Source organism: Meriones unguiculatus, chromosome 15 (assembly GCF_030254825.1).
Source record: "Meriones unguiculatus strain TT.TT164.6M chromosome 15, Bangor_MerUng_6.1, whole genome shotgun sequence".
In the NCBI taxonomy this organism is placed as follows: Eukaryota; Metazoa; Chordata; class Mammalia; order Rodentia; family Muridae; genus Meriones; species Meriones unguiculatus.
In genome coordinates this window covers 6686256-6704169 of record NC_083362.1, presented here as the reverse complement: position 1 = coordinate 6704169, position 17914 = coordinate 6686256, and the positions used below count along the sequence as shown (strand labels likewise).

The following is a 17914-nucleotide window of genomic DNA, read 5'->3' as shown; positions in this document are numbered from 1 at the left end:
GAGCCCTGCACAGCAGGCTAGGAGTCCTTCTGTCTTCACGGTTTCAGAAAACTGAGACCGGTGCAGCCGAGCTCATGCCTGCGGCCACACCACACTCAGGCGTGTGGAGGCCTGGACCCCTTACATGTCTGGGGCCCATGTGGGGCTACTCAGCCGCCTCCAGCTCTGGAGTTCTCCTCCCAGTGGTCCTGGCCAGGACCTAGACAGAACAGCACCCACAGTGGATGCCACCAATGGCGACCGGTCACTCTGGGCCCCTTCATTCTTACTTCATCACCACATTTCCAGGAGTGGCTGTAACTGCCTCAGTCACAGGAACTGGCTTTCTGTATCTTCATGACAAAATATCTACCAGAAACTATATAAAAGGAACCTGGGAGGGGGTAGGTTAGTTGATGGAGTACTTGCATAGCATTTATGAGGCCCTGGGTTCTATCCCCAGCGCTGCATGAACTGGGCATGGTGACCCATGCCCGTATCCCAGCACTTAGGACATAGAAGCAGAAAGAGCAGAAGTTCAAGGGCTACATAGTGAGTTTGAGGCCAGCCTGGGCTGTGAGACTTCCTCCACAGGTGAACTCTGAGTTTGAGGCCTGTCTGGTCTACTGAGTGAGTTCCAGGAAGGCTGCAGCTATACAGAGAAACCCTGTCTCCCAAAAACCAAAAGCAAAAAATAAGAAAAGAAAGAGAATGAAAAATGAGCAATACTGCTGGTGAGTTGGCCTAGTAGATAAAGGCGCTTGCCACCGAGTGTGACAAGCTGAGTTCAGCTCCCTGGAGCCCCGTGGGAGAAGGAGATAACTTATGCGCTGTGGCACCGCACCCCAGAAGAGAAATGTGATTTAAAATCAACAAGGGAAAATAGATTTCTAGTCAGCTGGACGGGGTGTGAGGCTGAGACAAGAGTTGTTGCTAGTGGCCGACCCCCAAGATGAAGATGTGGGAAGAGTTGCCAAGAGAATTAAGGATGAATAAATAAATAAATGAATAAATAAAAAGAAAAGAACATTTGGGGAAGGTTAACACCAGAATGGTTAGAACGAATGGAAATTCATGAGAAGATTCCTGGGCTCAGCCCCAAAGACAATTCTGTAAGTGTAAGTATGGAAACAGTAAACATGCATCCATTCAAAGATGCAAAAATACAGTAACCACTAGAATGGGCATGGATTCCACAGGTTAGGGGCACGGTGGTGAAGCTAACCACATTTCAGACCCCAGCCACCAGTTCCAGGGGCCCCAGTCCACCCAGACTTCTAGCCGCCTGGCTACAAAGTCAGGATTTCCCATGGCCTGCTCTGGAAAGCTGTACAGGAGATCAACTCACAGAACTCAGGAAAGCACTGTTTGGGTTGGTGCCGGGGACCAAACCTGGGGCTTTTACACTGCTACATCCGTCTTGCTTTTACTCATGTCAAAGCCAGGCACAGTGGTGTGGGTCTGTACTTGAAATGCTTGGGAGGTAAAGATGGCTGGTCCCTGGAGTTCAGTGACCAGCCAGTCTAGCCAATCAGTGAGAGAGCGATGCTGAGAAATGAGGTGGGAATGGGCTGGAGAGAGAGATGGCGCAGTGATTAACAGCACTTGCTGCTCTGACATAGGACCTGGGTGATCCCAGCATCCATGTTGAGTGGCTCCCATCCTCCTGTAACTAAAACTTCAGGATATATGATGCCCTCTTGTGGCCTCCACAGGCACCTGCACTCAATGTGCACACACACACACACACACACACACACACACACCTTTTAAAGGAAGTGGTGCACGCCTGTAATCCCAGCACTCTGGGAGGTAAAGGCAGGTGGATCTCTGTGAGTTTGAGGTATACAAAGTGAGTCTGGGACAGCCAAGGCTACACAGAGAAACCCTGTCTCAAAAAGAAAGTTTTAAGGGTTGGGGATAAGGGCTATGTACAGGGGAAATATCTATAGAGAAGCAATTACTTCCCAAGAGAGCTTGTACATGGGAACGATGCAAAAGCAAGCAATGGTCTCCAGAAATCCCCACTCCCCAAAGCATGCAAAAGGGTCAGAGTGGGGCAGACCGAGGGCCAGCCAGCAGAAGAGTCCAGTGCTGCCTCCAAGCTGGAGAAGATAAAGACACAGAAGTGGCTGGTGCCACGGGAGAGGGAGCCATGCCGGTAACATGATGGAGCTTGGGCCAAGTGGGAGAAGGGAAGGAGGGATGGGCAGGCGAGGGAGCGCGGTGTCTGCCTGTTTTGGGACTAGGAAGGTCCCGTGGATGTGCAAACACTTCTGGAAAGAATTCAGCAGAGCAAGGGGGAAGAGGTGAAGGGACAGAGGACTGGGGGATGGCTTAGTGGGTGAGACAGTTTGCCAGGCACTCGTGAGGGCATGAGTTCTACTCTCCAGCACCCATATAAAGGGCCAGACGTGGATTCTGCTGTGCCTGTGCCCCAGTGTTGTGCGGGGGCAGGGGTAACAGGATGGCTGGGGCTTGCTGGCTGCCAGCTTTGTCCCAGCTTCAGTGAGAGACCTTGTCTCAAGGGAGTAAGTTGGAGAGTGATAAGTAGAGGGCGTCCAGCAATGTCCTCTGGCCTCCTCAAATGAGCCTATGGAAACACACACACACACACAAGCTTCAGAGAGGAGGGAACCACCGGGGGCTGTGGTCTCTGGAAGAGGCTTCCATCCACTTGAGGAGGGCAGAAGGACACACCCATCCTTTACCTGTGTGTCCACTGCCCAGTTGTCCTCCTACTGCTGCCTGGCAACCTGTCTCCACTTTCGCAGATGGAAGGCTATATGGAGCCTCGAGTTACCTGGCTGCCAGAGGTCCTTATGTCTCTAAATCACCCTGCCTCCAAAGCTGGGTCCTTACTGCTGTACTTAGAGCTCAGCACATCAGCTACGGCCTTCCTCGCCCATTCCCCTTAGCTCAGCACCTCAGCTGTGGCCCTCTGTACCCATTCCCCTTGCAGGCCGGCTGCTGGCCTGCAAGTCCAGCCTCCAGAGTGCAGGCTTTTCAAGCCAGGCTGCAGGGAGAGGAAGGATAGGAATAGGAAGAGTGTGAACTGGAGGCTGGACTGTAGACAGAGAAGCATGGCTGTGATGGCAGGAGCGTCTCCATCTTGCTGGAGGCAGCTCTGTTTCGCCAGATCTTTAAGTTACACAAGTTTGTTGTATTGTGAGTAGTCCAGGCAGGCCTCAGACTTGCTATGTGCCTGCAGCCAAGGATGACCTTGGCTCCCCGCTTCGTATTGGAAGAACAGGCCTGGACCACCATGCCGGTGCAGCTGCTTTTCCAGAGAGCTGGGGCAAGGCTTCTTCCGAGAATTCTCCAGCGGGGAGAAGCCTGTGTCTGCCGGTGAAGCTGAGTGAGGGGCCGCGCGGAAGGCCAGCTTAAGCCTCTGGAAGGAAACGCTCCGCCACCCGCCACCCGTTCCTACTCCCGCCCCCAGGCAGGAAACAACTTGTTCTATCAACAAGCAAGCAGGGGAAACCACTGGGGCCGCCGGGGCTCAGAAGCTGGAAGAGGGGCCCTGAGGAGCGCGGAAGCTGAAGGAGGGAAGGCCTCAGGCTACTGGAGAGAGCAAGGACCCGAAGAGACTCCAGCGGGGCCCTCAGTCGCTGAGGGCGGCCCTGAGGGAGCTGGCGCAAAGCCTACCTGTCTACCCTAGTCAACTTGAGAGTCTGGGCTGGCCATTCCGGACCTGCTGGGGTCAGGAGGGGGCTTCCCTATTAACTGATTAAGTGCTGATTGGCCCCAATTTGTACCCCTGCCAGGGGAGGGGAGCCCTGAAGCCACGCCTGTGCTTAAGAGGATAGTGAGGGTTTTGGCTGGGAACCCCCTTCCTCTGCCATCCAAGCAGCCCCAGTGCCAGTCGCCAACCGTGGCGCACGGACACGCGCGCCACACCAGGAGATGCGTTGCGGCGTGCGCTGCGCCCAGCACCGGCGGGCCCGGGGACGCACGCGGGGCCGAGTATCCTGTCCCCATCCCCCCCACCTCTTCCCGGGGGGTGGGGGTGGCCCTGGTGAGTGGCAGGCCGGGAAGGGTTAAGCCCACAGAGCTGGCGACGCGGCCTAGAGAGGCGGCGGCAGCGGTTTGGCGAAGGCAGCGGCCGCGGTGGCGGTGGCGGTGGCGGTGGCGGGGGCCGGGGCGCGGGGGCGCGGCGGGCGGCAGGGGCGGGGGACAGGATGCGGATGCCGGGGGGACTTCCTGTGCCGGCCCCCCAGCGCCCCCGCGCCGGTCCGGCCGCTCCCCGCACGGACGCACAGCCCGGGAGGGCGGGCGAGCGATCGGGGACCCGGCCCGGCCGCGGCGCCCGCCCGCCCCCCGGGCACCTGTGGCCGGTGACCGCCCGGGACCCTTGTCACCGGCTTTCCCCCGATCCGACCTAGGGCCCCAGCGTAGGCCCTGCTGCGCGCCACGGCCACCCTACCAACCCCGAGCCCTGCCTCCCTTCCCTGGCCCTGCGTGGGAGTCTCCGCCAACTTCTGCCTGGGAACTCCACTCTGCACCTTGTCTTGGTCCAGGGCGACCCCGGCAGCTCTGACAGCGGAGACCCCGTGGGGTGCCCATACAGGGTTGTCCGCGGGGGTGGTCAGAGCCTCCGTTCTAGATGGAGGCGCTCCGGGAGGAGCTGGCTGAACGGCGGCGGCCTTCACCTTGTGGCCGCGGGTGACCACACCTCCCCTAGCGCAGAGGCTGCTGCCGGCGGGAAATGCTGCTCCAGGTGAGGCCTGGCGGGAGAACCCTGCCCGGGGACGCTGCTCTAAGGACGGCTCCTGAAGCCGGAGACAGACCTAGTCAGCTGGCGTGGGGGCGTGGGGACGCCTGAGTGTGGAGACCCCTTCTTCAGAGTGGACCTAGGACAGGAACGCGGACCTGCAGGAGGCGCCTGCCACGGGTGTCAGGGCTCTGGACACCTGCCTTCCCAGGGACTGGGGGTGACACCTGCCCTGTGTGGCCTTTGAAGCTGGGGGATGGTCCTGCTGTGGAAGGGGACCGGGAGCTGTGCCTCGCGCTTCGCAGCCCTGGAGAGGCTGGTTCCCGCCGCTGTGTTTCGGGGTGGGGGCAGGAGGACCGCTTGTCAGCTGAGGTGGAGCTGTGTGTATCCTAACAGCTCGGGCTGGTCTGTGTAGGAATGGGGCCCAGCCATCACCTTCCTCTTGAACAGTTCCCTTTATTCCTCTTTGCACAGCCTGCTCCCGGAGACCCTGGTGTGCACACCAGGATGGAGCTGGGCCGAGCAACAGAGACCTTTGTGTTGGAGCTGCGATGTCTTGAGGATGGGGGCCCAGGGCCAGACACCCTCTCAGGTGAGGGTTGTGGGTGTGGAGACAGTGGGGGCCCCAGCAAGCGTTCTTCAGTTGAGTTGCAAGCCCGCACAGTCCAGACCCCAACAGAAGGACTCTGGTGTGGCCAGTGGTGGACTCACTCATGCTGCTGACCTTAGCTACCTTGAAACTTGATTTAGGACCTGTTGAGGTGGCTGTCAGGCCAAGGTCTTGCAGGAGAGGGACACCTTGACAGATTCGGTAGCCCTACCCCCACGCCTGGGCTGGCTCTAACCTTCATTTCCCAGGAGGCTTCTACCATCTCCCACGTGGGGCTAGAGGATCCTTCTTTGTCTCTGATGCCTCAGGCACTGGCTGCATGGCTTCTTTTCCATAGTTACCTGGTTCTCATTTCCTTAACATCCGTCCCTGTCTCTTTCCCTCCACCCACCACACAGAGGCCCCCACAGAGAGGAACTTTCCAGTTCTCTCCCTGAGACTCATACAGGGGTAGCATGAGTCAGGGCGGAGAAGAGCCAGTTTTCACATTCTGGGCTTTAACAGTGACGGTATGGGGATAGGCTTGAACAGTTAAAGGAGAATGAGGAAGAGCTGGGCCTGGGGTCACATGACTGGAATCCCAGGCAAGAGGGTCACGGTTTGACAGTTGACCTATGTAGTGAGTTCTAGGCTAGGACTATATACAATGAGACACTATTGCAGAGAGAGAGAGAGAGAGGGGGGGGATATACGTGTCTATATATCACGGAAACTGGAAGAATAAAATTATAAGATGGGGACCTGTGAATTGAACAAAGACTCTTTCCGCTTGTAAATTCAACTCTAGCAGGCACACACTACTTCAGGTGACATCTAACCACATGCTCAATAAAATGCTTCTGTGGAAAGTGCTGCCCCAGGAAGTCAGAGTGACCACGGGACCAAGCTAGAGAGGCGGAGACTCACAAAGAGGTGAGGTCTGTCCCTGCAGAGAAGCAGAGGAGAGGACAGTGCTTGGTGGTGCTTGGTGGTGAGCCTGCCGTGGGGAGACGGTCCCACAGCCGTATTCATCCGCCACCCAGCACCCCAGCTGCCCTGGAGGACGTGCTCCGGGGGGCTCGGGAGGTGGCTCTGCGGGGCAGGCGCTTGCCCCACAGGCCTGAGGATGGGATCTGGAACCCCAGTGCTTCTATGGGCGGCACAGGCAGGGAGTCCTCGGAAGCCCCAGGGCCAGCTCGCCTGGCTGTCCTGTGCAGTGACAGACAAGAGACCCTGCCTCAAAGTGGAAGGTCAGGTCTAAAGCCCAAGGCTGTCCCTGACCTCTACAGGTGTGCTGTGGCACATATGCTCCCATAATCACATACATGAACACACATGCACATACACACAAGACACTCAGATTTTTCTAAAACTGCATCCAACAAAGGCGATGAGAAAGGGTTTGTTCTTCTTAAATATAATTACACGCAGCTGGTTTTGTTTTTTGCATGTTGTATGTGGATGTGCATGTGTGCATTCATGTACCTTGTCGGTGTTTGGGTGTTCACGTGTGTGTGTGTGTGTGTGCGCGTGTGTGTGTCCAGGTTGGTGTCATGAATCATCCTTGGTCATTCTTCCGCCTTCTTCAATGGGACAGGGTCTCTGAATTGAACCCAAAGCTCGCCTATATGGCGAGCCTTTCCGGCCGCCTTCCTCCAGGGACCCCCTCTCCTCTCCACCCTCTGGAGTTACAGGTATGCTGATGTGCCTGGCTGTTTAGTTAACTCTGGAACTGCAGACTCCTGCCTGCCCCCGGCTTCCTTTCTGCTTCAGTGCTTTCTAGAAACAGCTTGCTGTATCCTTACAGAAATGGCTCATTCACAGACAAGGCAAATTTCACTTAAAGGGTGAGCATCCGCAGGCGGTAGTGGTACATACCTTTAATCCCAGCACTTGGTAAGCGGAAGCACTCAGATTCTCTGTGAGTTCAAAGCCAGCCTGGTCTACAGAGCTAGTTCCAGGACAGCCAGAACTACCCAAAGAAACCCTGTCTTGAAAAACAAGATAGATGATAGATAGATAGATAGATAGATAGATAGATAGATAGATAGTTAAGAAAAGAGAAAAGAAAAGAAAAAAAATGTGGCCATAGTGAGGTCAAAGTTCAGCTTGGAATAGCCGTTTTTTCCCTGCATGGGGAGAAAGTGCTAGCGACCTCTCAGGAATTGGTGTCAGAAGCCCCAAGCTCCTGTGTTGCAATCAAAACCAAGAGCTACCCATGGGGCTTGTGTGGAGGGGGCTCAGAGGGGGTCTGAATGAGATCGTCAGGGGACCCTGGGAATGTCTGTTCTGTCACCGTAGCCCCCTGGTCCCACATTTTGGGGTCCCTGCTCAGAGCCCCTTAGTGTATCCAGAGTACATTCTTTTTTTGGGGGGGAGGGGGTCTGGTCCAGATAGCTGCCTGTCATTTCTTCTCTCCTGGCTTCCTGCCATCTCCGCTACAGGTGGCAGTGGTGGGAGTGAGAGCCGGGAGGAAGAGGAGGTTCAGGAGCGCAGCGGCCACCGGCAGCCCCTAGCACTTGCAGCCCCATTCGGGGCTGGTAATGGTGCTGAGGCGGAGCAGTTGGAACCACAGGACTTGCGGCTGCGAAAGTCAGAGCGACAGCTGCAGCTCAAGCAGCGGCAAGAGCAGCAGCCTCTGCATCAACAGTCAGGATCTCAGCCAGAGCCGCCCCAGCAGCAGCAAGATGGATGGCAGCGGCTGTCTCAGTGGCAACGAGAACTGCAGGGAAACCCCCAGTCCACGCAGCCTCATAAACCCAAACCACAGCTGCCCATGGGGCAGCAGCCGGGACCTGGACAGGAGCAACAAAGCCAAGGCCCACAGCTATTGCAGTTGATGATGCAGCCCCAAGGCCAAGAGCAACAGCTGTTACAGCAGCAGCAACAAATGCAACATCAGCTACCGCAGCAGCAAGCGGAAGGACAGGCTTTGCTGCAGCAGCTGCCGTCACAGCAGCCAATGCAAGAGCAACAGCAGTCGCAGCAGCAGCATCTCCAGCTGCTACAGCAGCATGTTCAAGCTCAAGACTATGCACTGCAGCAGCAGCTACAGCAACTGCAGGAGCAGCAGCTGTGGCAGCAGCAGCAGCTGCTCCAACAACAGCAACTGTTGCAGCAGCAGGGACAGTTGCAGCAGCAGGTGTTGCTGCTGCAGCCACAGATACAGCTGCTGCAGCAGCAACAGGCCCAGCTGCAGCAGCTGTTGGAGCAGCAACAGGCACAGTTACAGCAGCACCTATTGCTGCAGCAGCAAGAACGGTTGCTGCAGCAGCAGTTTTTGCAGCAGCAGGAGGAACAGCTGCAGCTGCAGCAGCAGCTGCTGCAGCCTCCTCCCCTGGAGCCAGAGGAGGAGGAGGAGGAGGTGGAGCTGGAGCTCATGCCGGTGGACGTGGGTTCTGAGCAGGAGCTGGAGCAACAGCGGCAGGAGCTGGAGAGGCAGCAGGAGCTGGAGAGGCTGCAGGAACAGCGGCAGCTGCAGCTAAAACTGCAGGAACAGCTGCATCAGCTGGAGCAGCACCTGGAGCAGCAGCAGCGGCTGGAGGAGCTGCAGCGGCAGCAGCGGGAGCAACAGGAGGTGCAGCTGGAGCTGGCCCCGGTGGAGCTGGGCGCCCAGCACCAGGAGCTGCAGCTGGAGCTGGCCCCCGTGCAGCCGGAGTTGCAGCTGGAGCTGGCCCCCGTGCAGCCGGAGTTGCAGCTGGAGCTGGTGCCCGCTCCGGGAGGCGACGCAGCGCCGGCTCCGGCCACCGTCGTGGTGACCCCTCCGGGTTACGTGGTGCTGCAGGAGCTCACGGTGGTGCCCGCCGTGGCCACCTCCGCCGTGGTGGCCATCCCGGGCCCCGCGGGGAGCGCGGCCCTGACGCCCGCCCGGCAGCGGAGGAAGCGGCGGGCGCGGGACAGGCCGACCATCTGCGGGGAGTGCGGCAAGGGCTTCAGCCGCAGCACGGACCTGGTGCGCCACCAGGCCACGCACACCGGGGAGAGGCCGTTCCTCTGCAGCGAGTGCGGGAAGGGCTTCTCGCAGCACTCCAACCTCGTCACGCACCAGCGCATCCACACGGGCGAGAAGCCCTACGCCTGCGCCCACTGCGCCAAGCGCTTCAGCGAGAGCTCGGCGCTCGTGCAGCACCAGCGCACGCACACCGGGGAGCGCCCCTACGCCTGCAGCGACTGCGGCAAGCGCTTCAGCGTCTCCTCCAACCTGCTGCGCCACCGCCGCACCCACTCGGGCGAGCGGCCCTACGTGTGCGAGGACTGCGGCGAGCGCTTCCGGCACAAGGTGCAGATCCGCAGGCACGAGCGCCAGCTGCACGGGGCGGGGCGCGCCCGCGGCCTGGGCATCCTGCGCGCCTCCAGGCCCGCTCCCAGGCCCGCGCCCTCGGGAGCTTCCGCGCGGGCCAAGCCCACCTCCGCCTCCGGCAGGCCCTGAGCCGCCGGAGCGCCCGCACGCTCCGTCACGGGCCTCGCTTCGGCCGGGGGTCATGGCCTTCACCCGAGTTTGGAGCTTTCTGAGGATCTTGAAGTCTCCTTGGGAAAGGAAGACTTCCGTGTTTCCCCAGACCCCCCCTCCTCCCGGCACCGAGTTCACAGATTCACTCTCCCCCCCAGAAGCCATGCACAAGAGACCATCCCCACGTGCGTGAGAGACTGCCCAATTTCGTCCCTCCCTGGGAAAACTGGACTGAGAACTCGCCTGGTGGCAAACGGCTCGGCTCGTGCGAGGTTTGATCCAAGCAAACCCTATCAAGCCGAGGAATGAGCAGCGCAAGGGGAGCTGGGAAATACTGGATACTTAAGGAGGAACTGCACAGCCGGGAGGCGAGGATGTAGCCGGCTCGCCCAGCAGAAAAGCCCGGGGTTTTAGCTCCAGCAGTACCTAAGCCGGCTGTGTTGGCACCTGTAATCCCAACACTTGAGAGGCGGAGGCAGGAGGATCAGAGGTTCAGGGTCATCTTCGGCCACGTAGTGAGTTGAGAAAGAGAGAGAGAGAGAACTGGCCTTCACAATACAGTGAACATGGACAAGGGACGTAGACCTTGAGAGTATTTGTCAGGATGAAAGGCAGAAGGGTGGAGGCAGTTCTGCTGCAAACGCCTGTGTTCACAGACACGGTCACAGCGGCAAGCAGGTTAACATGCAGATAAAAGCCGGGAAGCCCTGCCCTGGGTAGGAGGTCAGGCCTTCTTAACCTGGGATTCCAGACGACAGGCTCGAGGCAGGTTCTGGGCTTCTGTGGCAGTGCCCCCACCAACCCCCGAGCCAGCTGTCCCTCCTGACTGTCCCCTCATAGAGGAGCTCATGGCCGTGATGCAGAGATTGATTTCTAGGAAGAGCCTGGAGAGAACTTCCGGGTAGCCCCCCCACTCCTAAACTGCCCAGAGGCTGCTCAGGTGGCCTGCGCTGTCTGACTCAGGATGGCAGGCTCCAGGACCAGGCTATGGGGAGGGCTGGCCAAAAGTGCCCTGCCTCCTAGATGGGCATGCGGGAAGAAGGTGGGGACAAGGCCTGGGAGTTATCAGGCTGCAAACCACGTGTCCCCGTCTGAGTGAAGCAAGGTTGGGAAAGTGTGCAGGCGGGAGGGGGCCCTCCCTGGCCCCCAGCCGCTTCCTGCCCCACCTGACCTCGCTGCCCAAGGTGGCTGCTTGGTCCCTGCGCTTCCTCTGCTCTCCCTGCATCTCCTGCCAAGTTTTACACATGTTGGCAAGTGAGAAACAGACCGTGGAAATTAAAGCGAAGAATCCTGCGTGTCCTGTCTGTGGCTGGAACCTGGCATTTCATGTCTTGCCCAGAACCTCTCTCCTGTGTTTGAAACAGTCTGGCATAGGCCCAGGCTGGTCTCACATTCGCTCTGGAACGGGATCAACTGAACCTAGCTTCTGATTCTCCTCCCGAGTGCTGGGCTTACACCTGTGCACCACTGTGCTTAGTACACGCAGGGCTGGGGATCGAACACGGGGCGTGTGCATGCCAGGCAAGCACTGCACCAACTGAGCTGCATCCACAGCCCCAATTATGGAGTCTCCTTTTATGAGATTTTTAAAAATGTGGCTCAAGTCATCCTTGACCTTGGAGTAATTCTGCCCCAGCCTCTTGAGCACTAAGATTACAGGCATGAGCCACCACACACCCGTGCGTGCGCGAGTGTCGGTGGAAGGATGTGTACGCCACACCGCACAGGGGATGGTTTTATGGAGGTAATTTTGGATGCAGGAAGCCAGGCTTGTGTGCCAAGAGGCTCCACCTGTTGCGCCATCTCGCCAGCCCCACCCAAACACCTTATTTTTTGAGACAGGGTCTCTCGCTGAATGAACTTCGAGTAGGTCCATTGGCTAGACTGGCTGGCGAGTGAGCTCAAGGGGTCATTGTCTCTGCACCATCCCCCTCCCCCCCGTTGGGACATTAGAGATGTGCTCTACCACACCTTCCTTCTGTGTGGGTGCTGGGCCTCTAAACTGGGGTCCTCGAGTTTGCACAAGCCCTTTGCGGACTGAGCCGTTGCCCTAGCTCAGAAGAAACCTTTCTAAGGGTGAAAATGGGTGGGTCTGGGCCAGTGGCTTTCCACCTTCCTCATGCCTTGACCTTCTCAATACGGTTCCTCCAGGCGTGGTGACCCCCAACCATAACATTATTTCTGTCTCTACGTCACAGCTGTGATTTTGCCACGGTTATGGACTGTAATGTGAATATCTGATATGCGGGATGTCTACTATGCAACCCGTGTGACGAGGCTGTTTGACCCCTAGAGGGGTCACGCACGACCCAAAGGCTGAGCAGCCCCGATCTAAGCCAACACTGTGAACACGCTGCCTCTGAGCCCAGTTTAAGATCGGCTCTTATTATTTGTAGTTCCGTGTAGGCTTGTGTGCGTCTGCGGATGGGCGTGTACACACGGAAGCAAGTGTTTTCCGAAGACGCCGGAAGTGCGGGATCCCCCGGAGCCGTGGTTACAGAGGGTTGAGAGCGGCCTGACGTGGGTGCTGGAAGCCGAACTCCAGTCCTCTGAAGAGCAGCACTAGGCCAGCCCTCCAGCCCCCTCTGGATAAATCTGGAAAGGGGGTCCCTCTCAGTGGCACACCCCCGTTGCAGGATTCGGGGCTTGTGGGGAGAGGTGAGCAGGACTTCGGCCCCTGCAGCTCCTGGCAGCTCCCGGCAGCTCCCTGCACGCACAGGGTCCTGCCTAAGCCCTCCACCTGCAGTCTTGGTTGGTTAGTTGGTTAGTGTATGCCATGGCCCACTTTCGGAGGGAAGAAGGCAGCTTTCAGGACTGGGCTCTCTCCTTCCACAAACCAAGTGGATCCCAGAGGTCCCATTCAGGTCATCGGGCTTTAACCATTGAGCCATCCTGCCAGCCCCTACTTTTGGCTTTAGCCAGCAGTTTTAGAATTGAGTGATTCTTTAACTTGAGTGAACCGAGGTTAACCCTGTTCATGTGCTCTTATGCATCATATAAATACACACACACATACACATATTAGAAATTTTGCCAGGTATGGTGGCGCTCACTTGTAAACCCCAGCAGGGAAGCAGATGCAGGAGAACAGTGAGTTCAAGTCCCGCCTGGGCTACATAGGAAGATCTTGTTTTACAAAAAAAAAAAAAAAAAGGGAGGAGCGAGCCAGACATGGTAGTTCATGCCTGTATGCCCAGGACTTGGGATGCTGAAGAAGAAGGATCCAGAGTTGGAGGCTAGCCTGGACTACATAGTGATACTTTATATAAAAAAGAAAAAGACAATTGAAATATTGTAACTAGAGAATAGATGTCACCTGAGGGAAGCAGAGGCAGCAGTAAAAATAAATACAATGCTGTTTCCCAGGGGCTGCTACATCACAGCAAGATTCAGAGGCTTGCAGAAAGTGGCAGGACCTCCTTGCTCTTTGTTTTGTTTAAAAGACATCCAGTGATGAGAAAACTGTCACACTCACACACGCACGGGCACACTTTCTAGGTGCAGTATTTTGGGAAGGGATGGAATTTAAAGCTTTGTTGATTCTCAACAAGCATCTACGTCTAAGCCATGCTACCAGCCTCCACTGAGAGATTATAAGCAGAGGCTCCACCACTGAGCCACACCCCAGCCCCTCACTGGGGGATTCTAGGCAGGGGCTCTACCACTGAGCCACGCCTCAGCCCCTCACTGGGGGATTCTAGGCAAATGCTCTACCACTGAGCCACACCCCAGCCCCTCACTGGGGGATTCTAGGCAGGGGCTCTACCACTGAGCCACACCCCAGCCCCTCACTGGAGATTCTAGGCAGGGGCTCCACCACTGAGCCACGCCTCAGCCCCTCACTGGGGGATTCTAGGCAAATGCTCTACCACTGAGCCACATTCCAGCCCCTCACTGGGGAATTCTAGGCAGGAGCTCTACCACTGAGCCACACCCCAGCCCCTCACCAGGCAATTCCAGGCAGGGGCCTCTACCGAGTCATGTGACTTCTGGGTGGTAAGCACCCCTACCCCCACTGATCCAGGCACCCCACCCTCTTCTTTCTTATTGTGAAACATCATTTCCCAGAATGGCCTGAGGCCTTCTGTGTAGCCCAGGCAAATCCAGGATTCCTGATCCTCCCGCCTCAGCCTCTTGAGTGCTAGAATCACAAGCACGTAAAATCACGCCCAGCCTCCAGTAACAACTACTGACCCCTTGCTTCTAACGGCCGGTAGACTCCTGCTTGCGGCTGGAAGTTAGCAGAGTAGAGCTCAGGCTGTCCATGTGTTAAACTGGAGGCCCAGCCCCTACACGTCGCCTCAGGGTGCTTCTGCTCTGAGGACAGTGACCCCCTTGCTCTGCCTGTACTGTGGCTCAGTTGGCTGTTCTGCTACTGCTGACGTCAGTCTTGACAGGCTGTCACAAACTCACCAGAAGGGAATACTTTTATTTTTTTACTTATTTTAATTTGTGAATACGTGTGTGCTGGATCTGTATGGCGACACCCCTCATGTGTGTGCAGGGGCCCGCAGATGCGGGAAGAGGCCGTCAGATTCCCTGGAATGGGTATGGCAGTTGGCTGCCAGCGGCCTAATGCGGCTGCTGGGCTGCACACTTAAGCGCAGCAAGTACTCCCATCTGTGCCATCGCTCTCGCCCACAGGAAGGAGCTGCTTTAAAGCACTTTCTTCAAAACAATATAGATGGAATCTAACAGACTTCGAAAAGAAGAATATACATTTTTTTTTTTTTTTTTTTTTTGGCACTAAAGCAATTCCTGGGTCTCTTATCTCTAAACAGTATGTGCAAGGCAAGGGACACAGAAGTGCCCAAGTACACTCAGGTAACAGCTGGCTGGCTGCACAGCCCCCATCCAAGCTCTCTGACACCTGAGGCAGGAGGATGGCAAGTTCAAGGCCAGCCTGGGCTGTAGAGAGACATCTTACCATCCCCATGGCCTGCTTAATTCCTGCTCTGCCCTTCACAGTGGCCTCTGTCAGTGACAGGACCGTCTGCCAACCCAGCAATTTTCAGAAAGCTTGTTCTTTGTGCCAGCTCTCGTGCCACTCACCAAAGGGGAGACAGGGGACACAGCCAGCATAGGAAAGGGCTGGTCATTTCTGTATATTTGAGATTTCTGTGAGTGTGTGTGTGTGTGTGTGTGTGTGTCAGGGGGACACTTGGTCACATACAGTAGTTTAGGGCTGATTCTGACTCTGCTGGAGACTGCCAACCGCAGCCATGACCTACCCATCCTTCAGAAAACACGGACACCCCCTGGCTGAGTAGCACTGTGTGACAAATTTATCCTGGGGAGACACAACAAACCCTAGACAGGGACCCCACGACAGATCCAAGGGCAGATTCCAGCGGAGTCCAACCTGGTGAGCCAGTGAGTTTTACTGGGGCTCCTTACGGGAATACAGATGGGGAGGGGGTTACAGGAGCAGAAATGACTCAAAGACAGCTGCGTCACCAAAGCCCACCCTGGCATGGTGACAGCTCACTGAGCCGGGACCTGGAACACACTGCACAGCCTGCGGGCAGCTCAGCAAGCTGGAGGGCGTCCTTTCCAAGGGACTCTGGTCTAAACCTCCTCCAGGCATCTTCCAAGCAGCTGATCTGCTCTCAGAATCTTCTTTTGCAGCTCAGCTTGTCTGAGTCTTCTTCGCTGGTCTGTTCTGCTAGACACAGAGGGAACTTTCCACTTTTATGGCTTATTCTGGCAGGAAGGGTTGTCTATTGAATCTAGTTAGTTTCAGGGACTTCCTGAAGCTATTTTGAGGTGTTTACCTTCCTGCTTAAGTCGCTCGCTGCAGGTTAGAATGTTTTGATCTTGGAGGAAACTGTCACACAGGACTTTCTCAGGCTTCTGAAATGATCTCTGAGCCTCGGAGGGGGTAACTATAGCGATCCACCTATAACTAAGGAGTAGGCCGCCACGCCACAGTGACAGTCACTTGTTCTCAGGAGCTTCACCAGTGGTTGAGTTGAGGTTGGCAATGACAGTGATCCACAGGCTAAATTCACATGTTGAGAAGGCGGTTTGACAGGCACATCACATCCATCTAGAAAAAGCACAGAAGTTGCTTCCCCAATGGGACCAGTGACCCCCCCCCCCCAGGTTTTTGTCTTGGTCACAGTACTAGATGTGAACTCCCTCGTGTGGAGTGGGCCTTAAACCCGCCATAGTCCAGCCAACAGTGCCCGAGCAGGCACATCCTCCCTGGCATGATGCTGTTAGCACTCGGGGGCCGTAGCCAAGTAGGAATGTTGGTGACGGCTCTCTCCCCTCTGGCATGTGAAAAGCAACCAGCAGGACGGGAGTTTCCAGTCCAGTCCCAGCTTAGTTTCTCCATGTCCCGCAGTCACAGCATGCACATGCGCTGTCTTTGGGAATGGGATTTTACGGTCTAGTCCTGGCACACCGCCCACAGCAGAAGCAATGGCCTTTACAGCAGCTCAAGGGGTGGTAGCCCACGCCTGGCGCTGAACCTTTCAGTGAAGCCAGCCCTGGTAGGGCCTCAAGGTGGGTGGAAGTACCACCACACCTGGTTGCCTCTCCAGTCTTTCCAAATTGGCAGGGCACGCAGAGGGTTGGCATTACGTCATCAACAAAACAGCCCTCTTCCGGGACAAGGCAGGATCCCAAACCGCTAGCCACTAACAGAGGCAAGGAAGTGCTCTGAGAGTGTCTTATCAGAAGTCTGTTGTCATCTGGGCTCAGGTTCAGCTGAGCCCAGAGGTTCACAGCTACGAAGGCGCTGAAATCAGACACAAGCTGGGCCTGATACAGCACGACTGCTCCATCCCTTTGCATCCGTTGCTTCCTCCACAGGTCAAGGCTGGGCACAAGGAATGGATAAATGGAGCCATTCTCCTAGTACATTGCCATGTGCCGGAGCTCTTCCCTGGAGCCTCCCGACATTTCTCCAGCCCTGACAAACCTCATGGGGCCTCCCTTAATCTGCTCAGACCTCTTCAGGGCCAAAAGTGAAGGAATGTGACCTTGCTGCACCTGCCGGCCCCCTGTGGGGGAGCGGCCCTGGGTTGCCTCTGGACTTCTGGCCTCAGGATTTACCACACCTGACTGTTCTGGAGAGTTCCCATCTAACCATCTGGATCCCAAGCATAACCGTTTGCTGGAGGGAAATAAACCCTCCGTCTGGGGGTGGTGACCCACTTCCGGAAGAGGCTTGGTCATCTTCACTTTTATTGTTCTGTCGTGATGTCTTTCATGGGCTGCTCCTCAGACTCGTTTGGACTTTAAAGCTTTGTCGAAGCCCCTCAGCACACAATCTGGCAAATCAGGTTTTTTCCTTATGGACTCCAGCTGCACACAAATCTTGCCACATCTGTCTTTGAGGAACCCAGGCCTCTTCCTCCGCTTTATCACTTTCCTAGCTGTCCCAGGCTGTGCCCTCACACCACAGGCTCTGTTCACAAGCTGGTCTAAGTCGCTCAGATCTGCCAAAGTCTTCCCTGCTTTATAAACATCTGGCTTCACCAATGGACCCAGCAAAGCCACTAACACTCCGTACCAGCCTTGTGGTCCATACCAGCCTTGTGGCCCCTGCTAGATCGGCTTTTTGCTTAACTCCTCTGTGAACACAGGTCTATCTGGCCCTGTGAACTGGGGTTCAAACGCAGCTCCTCTTGCTCTTATTCCTGGTTTCCTCAACAGCACTGGCCCCCTCCTTTATGGTCCTCTAACCCCTGACAGTTACGGGACCTCTAACAGCGATACCCAAGTGTTCCTAATGGCTCTGATTAGCCAGCCCATCGGGCTGATTTCTCCGACACCGTCTCGGGTCATGCAGCCTTTAGCAGGGATGGGAAGTTACACTGCCCAGTTTCCCTGCCTCCACAGCAGTCAGGCTGATTCCGTCCACTCTCAAGTGCCACAGCCTCATGAGCCAGGCTGCAACGGGCTCTTTCATTGCTTGTTTAAAAGTCTCCCCCAATTCCAGCAGCTCAGGCACCGAATATCCTGGGATCACCAGTCTCTGGCCCTGGGCCATCGCTAATGCATCTGTGTTAGAGTATAGATTTTCCCCTTTTTCTATTAAAGCCCAGACCTGAGGGGTATTTTCTGCTGCTTTTATCATGCTTTCTTCCTCCTCCCCTGGCTCCAAGTTCTTGGATTCCAAGAAGGGATTCTGAGCATGGATCTAACATACACTCACTTTTTCTCCCACCCC

The 17914-nt window shown here is 56.4% G+C and overlaps 1 protein-coding gene across 8 annotated transcripts; it reads left to right on the top strand.

Annotated features, from left to right (window-relative positions):
- Window positions 1-3435: 3435 nt before the first annotated feature.
- On the top strand, window positions 3436-17914 carry Znf853 (zinc finger protein 853). Of its 8 annotated transcripts, none has more exons than XM_060368072.1 (3): window positions 3436-3997; window positions 4500-4699; window positions 5168-17914. In XM_060368072.1, exon 3 carries the CDS (start codon window positions 7501-7503, stop codon window positions 9709-9711), a length of 2211 nt encoding a protein of 736 aa, XP_060224055.1. In that variant the 5' UTR covers window positions 3436-3997; window positions 4500-4699; window positions 5168-7500; the 3' UTR covers window positions 9712-17914. The 8 variants fall into 8 exon arrangements, 6 of the variants coding, with proteins under 6 accessions (XP_060224055.1, XP_060224056.1, XP_060224054.1 ...); XR_009586387.1 differs by lacking the exon at window positions 3436-3997 and having other exon boundaries at window positions 4005-4699; window positions 5168-6976; window positions 7727-7857; XR_009586386.1 differs by lacking the exon at window positions 3436-3997 and having other exon boundaries at window positions 4006-4699; window positions 5168-7129; window positions 7727-7857.

Bases quoted from the DNA above. Each gene is read 5' to 3' on its own strand.
- Znf853 (XM_060368072.1), top strand. From the start codon at position 7,501: ATGGGGCTTGTGTGGAGGGGGCTCAGAGGGGGTCTGAATGAGATCGTC.